Here is a 6,000-nt window from a genome sequence, read left to right as displayed (position 1 = left end):
ACAGACTGGATATGAGGTGTATTTTTTAGTCTGATCACTGTCAATTCATTTTTAAGGCAGTTTGTGGACCTAGATTTTTTTTCACAGTCCAGTCAGGTACAGTTTTGTTGAATAGAAATCACCAGTGCCGGTCCAATTGTAAATAGTCCCCCTGTCCCCAGAATATGGACTTCTGAGTTCAACTAGTCAAGTTCTAACAACGAAGTGCGGGAGTCTGAACTGATCTGAACCGTGCAAACGGTCCGAACTAGTTCTCCTGGCCACCCCGCCTCCTCCCCTCAGATTGTCGTATGTTGATGACGTAGAGGTAATGGCCGCTCTCGCTGTGCCGTGCGGGGTGTTTTATTTTCTCTAGAACAGCGACTCAATTAAATGTTTAATATCTATTGTAGACTGTAAAAACAATATCAGCGGGAGAGGGGGTTCTTAACGAAGCAGCGCCGTGTTTAAACAGCTCCGCGTCGGCAAGGTGAATGAAATGTGTGGTATTCAGGAGCTAGCAGAGTGTAGCTCCGCTTTTAGCTTAGCTTCAGGGAAGGCTGCATTGTTAATTGAGAGACAGGCTAGTGTGCTACACTGCCCGCTAATTGCTAAAGCGCCAGTTTCCGGCTAGTTATGCCCTTCATCTAACCGGTTTATTTGTTTCTATTCGTTAAGAAAGATTTGCCGATAAGTGAGGTATGTGCTCGTCGGTTAGAGAGATCTCGTCGCGTTGCTTAGTTATGGGCCTTGTTGCCAACTAGCGCGACCCAGCCATTAGGAGTATTACCGGTGATGTTACGCTGCAGCTGAACTTATGTAATACTCTAGTTGTGTACATGCAAGTAGGTATACCACAAAATCCTTAAGACACATTTGCAGTTCATGAAGTTTTTAGCTCAAACCGCTGGCAGTCGGTAGCTAGCTTGGCGTAAGCTAAGGTTTTTGAATTAGCTGCACCGGAAGCTAATAAAACAGACGCTGCTGTCAGTTATAAATTATAAACACACTGATGAGTGTTATTCTGATATAAAGTTTCATTAAAATTTAACAGAGCAATAATTTTCTCCACTTAGCCAGGTTTTTAGCAAGCTAACCAGGTATTCTTTGCTCAGGCTAAGTTAAAGTATTTAGAGTTCGTTGTGATTCAGTTTCTGTATTGATAAGCCCAATGTATATTGTGCTATATTATGTGTCAATATTAAGTTCTATTTGAAGGTTTTCCATATATAGTTAAGTGTGAGTAAACATTCTTGAACACAGTCACTGAAGGGTAGTTAGTTTGTTATCTCCCTTTATAATTATCCATCCAGATAAACTGTGGGATATGGTTGTTTGCAGTTGGAAACAAAGTTTTATTAGGATATTTTCTTGACTTGTATTCTGCCTTTGATTAGAGACTTCTTTAATGGTCAGTTAATACTCTGAAATCCTATTCTTCCTGGTATATAACCTGGCTGATATGTAGAGATGTTAAATTGACAGATTTTCAATTAAATTTTTAGACTGTTTTTTAACAGACTACTGTTTTTCTGTTTACACCAGAATATTCTCTAATGGATTCTCCTGAAAGCCCTACCCAGTCCCCTCAGTCTCCCGAGGAGGAGGAGAAGGGCCTGTCTGACTGTGAGCTGCTGGATTCTTCTGATGAAGAGGAGGACAGGGTCATTTCAGGCAGTGAGATCATCCGTGAAGAGGAAAATGGAGGGCTGGTGGATGAGGACGAAGAGGAAGAGGTGATGATGAGCCGAGGAAGAACTTTGAACTTAGAGGAGGAGATAGAAGGAGAGGATGAGGTGGTCCCTGACTTTATCTCTGATGAGGAGCCTGGAGGGATCGGGCAGGAGGATGAGACCATTATGCTGATGGAGGGGGATGACGATGGTCCGCAGGGGGGCCAGTTGGATGGGGTGGAGGAGAAGGAAGAAGAAGAGGAAGAGGATAGAGTCATTGACACCCCACAATCTCCAGACTCAGAGCCAGAACAGGTCAAGAGCTTCACTGATGAAGACAATGGAGAAGATAGGGAGCAAGGATACAGTGTCAGTGGCTACAGAAAGGGTGCCTCAGCAGAGCCTGATCCAGTTGAGGTGGATGATGAGGAGGACAAAAGCAAGGCAGAGGAGGAAGAGGAGGATGAAAGGATAAGAGTTGAGGAAGCAGAGAGAAGAAGAGCTGCCGTGAAGGAGATGAAGGACGACTCCGCATCCGTTTCCCGGGAGCTGGATGAGCATGAACTGGATTATGATGAGGAGGTCCCAGAGGAGCCCAGCATCCCTCCACACGAGGAAGAGGAAGATGAAGAAGATGCAGAAGAAGAGGAGAGTGAGGACAAGAGCATTAAGAAGAAGGAGAAGAAACCAATCCTCCCTCCATCTCCCAGAAACAATGAATCTAAGAGAACAGACGATTCCAAAGGGCCCGAGAGGATGGGCAGAGATTCCTTCAGAGACAAGAAGAAGGATGAGGATGATGGAGAGATTGATGAAGGAGAGATTGATGTAAGTGATCATTGCTACATGTTAATCAGTGTGAGGTGATTGGCTGGGTGCAGGTGAATAGAAAAATGCCTTGCATAATCAGAAGTGTGGAAGTTACATGTAGACTGTAATTATGGCTGGACAATAGAGATGTCCCAAGCAGAATGTAGGGGTCTGTATCGGGGTTGATTGTGTTTTGATCATCTCAGCCAGCAAATGTTGAAGCACTGCTCTCCTGCAGCTTACAGTGAATTTCATCCTTAAATGCAAGTGAAAATTAGAGTGTGTGAATGTGAAAAAAATATTTGAGCACACTGGTGTGAGTGACTCTGAATTATGACATCCAGGTTGGCAAAATAACTTAATGATTTGCTAAGCTTTGAATCGCTGTTTCTCATTAGCAAAGAGCAGTGTCTAAAATATTCAGGTAGCAGCGTTCACTGCCACTTTCACAGGTTGAAACAAATGTTGCTGGCAGCAGGTCATGTTTGCTAAATTCCATGAATAACTTGATGACTTGGCTGTTGTCTAGTTTGTGTGCAGCCATAGATCATTTGTCAGGGAAGACACTACACAGTGTAACACTGTTCAGGTGTTTCTATAGTTCCCCTAAACCAAACAGAGTAATCAAGCTGATTATATCAATTTCAGGATTCATAATCTCCCAGTCAACCTTCCTTTCATATCATATCAACAATGTGACCTTATGAATTAATATTTTTTTAATAATATTTTTGAACCTAGACTTTTGGTATTTGGATGAGGCTTGTGAAAAATGAGATGTTACAAAGTAAGTAGGCTACATTTATTATTTCAACGTGTCGGATGCATATCTTCTTTTTCAGTGTTAATCAGTATCAGTATCAGATTGGACTCCGTATCAGCAGTGACCACTTATTATAGGACTCGGATCAGGGCCAAAAACTTAATTGGTAAATTCCTGCTGGAAAATATTTCCAAATTTCTGTGATTATAATTTTGGCCGATACGAGGTACACAGCACGTCCAGAATTTTGATACACTGGGATTGACTTGTTGCTATGATATTTGACTTATGTATGCAGTGCACTCAAGCAGTATATTGAACCTTAATACTTCTACTTAATACCGTCCGAAATGCGTCTATAGTATTGAAAGTTTGCATTGACTGTCCATTCAGATTTATGATCTTGTTTACCTGTTTTTATGCTGTCCTGTTTTATGCTAAGATTTTTCAGATTTTTGACTGTTTTCATTAGGAAAAACTGTCAGACAGCTGCTCGTGTTTAGACACTTTTTCTTTTCTTTTTTGCGTCAACTGGTCATAAAATCTTATCTGGTCCTCATCAAAGTCACAAGTATAGACAAACACAATGTGCTTAAGCGCCAACACCAGTATTTGTAATCCTAAGTGTCTTTTTTATTTATTTTTTCAATATGGACAAAAGTAATACAATTACAATACAACACAATCTGTGTGTAATTAGTTAAATTAGATTGGGTTTGTTTATAATCAACTTAGACAAAAAATCTGACCATATTTTAAAACGATTTTATGCATAAATACTGTTATTCAAATATTTTTATTGATTTTCACATTATACACTCACAGTAGAACTCAATACCCCAGACAAGAGGGAAAGCAAAATAAATAAATAAAAAACTGAAATAAAATACAAATAACAATAATGCTATATTAATATATATATTAATATTGATAGTAATAATGATAATTGAAAATAAATGAAAAATCAAGAAAATAAAACAGATATGTTACTCAGTATCAACAAAGTAGTCATACATACACGCATACATGTATATACACACATAACTGCATATACAGAGTAATATATAAACACAAAAACAAAAAAAAAGGGGGGGGGGTGGCTACACTATGTTAAGGGGAGTTCATCTTCAAAGTACGATAGAAATGGTTGCCAGACTTTATAATATCTATGGGTAGTGCCCCGGGCAGTGTATTTAAGTTGTTCAAGTTTGAGGTGGAACATCACGTCCTTCACCCAACGCCTATGAGAGGGGGGCATGACCTTCTTCCAACTAAGGAGTATCAGACGTCGAGCTAGCAGAGTGGAGAATGCTATAGCCTCAGCCTGGTGCCTAGATATTGGTGTCTCCTGAGGGACGACCCCAAATAATGCAGTCAATGGGTTGGGATTGATTACTTTATTAAACATGTATGAAAATGTATCAAATATATTTGTCCAAAATAGATCTAGTTTCGGGCAAAACCAAAACATATGACTGAGGCTAGCTGGGTCTTGCCTGCATCTGACGCAAGTTGGGTCTAAGCCAGGGTAGAGTTTGGCTAGCTTACTTGCAGATAAATGTAGCCTGTGCAGAACCTTAAATTGCAGCAGCCCATGTCGAAAACACATTGAGGAAGAGTGTACCAATGTAATTGCTGCCTGCCAGTTTACATCTGACATGATGGTTCCTAATTCTTCCTCCCACTGCCTTGCCAAACGGTTAAGTGATACGACGGCAACCCTCTGGATATTACCATACAACACAGACACCAGACCTCTGTCAACTGGATCCATGGTCAGACATTCATCTATCCATGTACTCTAAGGGGTTGTCAAAGAGAAGTGTTTTATAACATAACTCCGCACCTGTAGATATCTAAAGAAATGTGACTGAGGGATGCTGAAGTCTGTCTTTAGCTGTTCAAAGGAAATGAGGTGCCCTTCCTTAAAAAGGTCCATCACACATTTAATCCCTCTCCTATGCCACAATTGAAAAGATGGATCTGTGAGAGATGGGGCAAAATTGATGTTCGCTAGAATAGGGGAAGTGACAAGAGCTTGTTTATGCTTAAAATTAATCCTAAACTGCGACCATCTTCAGGCAGCCAGAAATTATTGGGTTGTTCGTCATGCTGTTAATTTAAAAGGGCTCACTTACTTTTTCTTGCCACTGTAACTTTGGCTTATTTTGTTTAATGAACCAAAGGGTAAAGTTTTGTAGAAAATCATACACCCTGTGGTCACTGTATTAGATACACCTTTCTAATACCTCCTTTTGTTTCCGGATCAGCTTGAAGTCTTGGTGGTTGGTACATTCCTTACAGATTCTGGTCCATGTTGGCATGACAGCATCATGCAATTGCTTCATGATCCCAGTCCACCACATCTCAGAGGTGTTGTACTTGACTGAGATCTGGTGACTGGGAAGGCGACAGGATTAAACTGTGCTCATTGGCATGTTTGTGGAACCAGCTTGAGGTAGTGGGCACTTTGTGACATGGTGGATTATCCTGCTGAAAATTAGAAGATGTGTAGATTGTGTCAATAAAGAACACACTTGGTCAATAGCAGTGGTCGGGTTTCGGCTGTGCCATATAAATCATACTCAGGGGCCTAATGTGTGCCATGAATATATTTCCCACATCATTACACCATCACCCTGAACTGTTGACACAAGACATGATGGATTCAGTCTGACCTTACCATCTGCATCTGTTAACAGGAGTTAAACCTTCTGTTGCTGTTCTCCATGTGCTTCAAGGTTTGATGTGTTGCAGATTCAAAGACACTCTTCT

The 6,000-nt window shown here is 40.7% G+C and overlaps 1 protein-coding gene across 5 annotated transcripts in view; it reads left to right on the top strand.

Moving 5' to 3' along the window:
- Positions 1-338: 338 nt before the first annotated feature.
- zc3h18 (zinc finger CCCH-type containing 18) overlaps positions 339-6,000 on the top strand; it is a 53,218-nt gene continuing 47,556 nt past the window's right edge. For all 5 annotated transcript variants that reach the window (XM_022756148.1, XM_022756149.1, XM_022756151.1 and 2 more), the window contains exons 1-2: positions 339-469; positions 1,525-2,480. In XM_022756148.1, coding sequence (XP_022611869.1) covers positions 1,536-2,480 — 945 coding nt within the window. In that variant the 5' untranslated portion in view covers positions 339-469; positions 1,525-1,535. The remainder of the gene's footprint in view (positions 470-1,524; positions 2,481-6,000) is intronic.

Source organism: Seriola dumerili, unplaced genomic scaffold (assembly GCF_002260705.1).
Source record: "Seriola dumerili isolate Sdu_G_001 unplaced genomic scaffold, Sdu_1.0 BDQW01000242.1, whole genome shotgun sequence".
Lineage (NCBI taxonomy): Eukaryota > Metazoa > Chordata > Actinopteri > Carangiformes > Carangidae > Seriola > Seriola dumerili.
The sequence above is the reverse complement of the archived record's forward strand: the minus strand, read 5'-3'. Positions and strand labels throughout refer to the sequence as shown.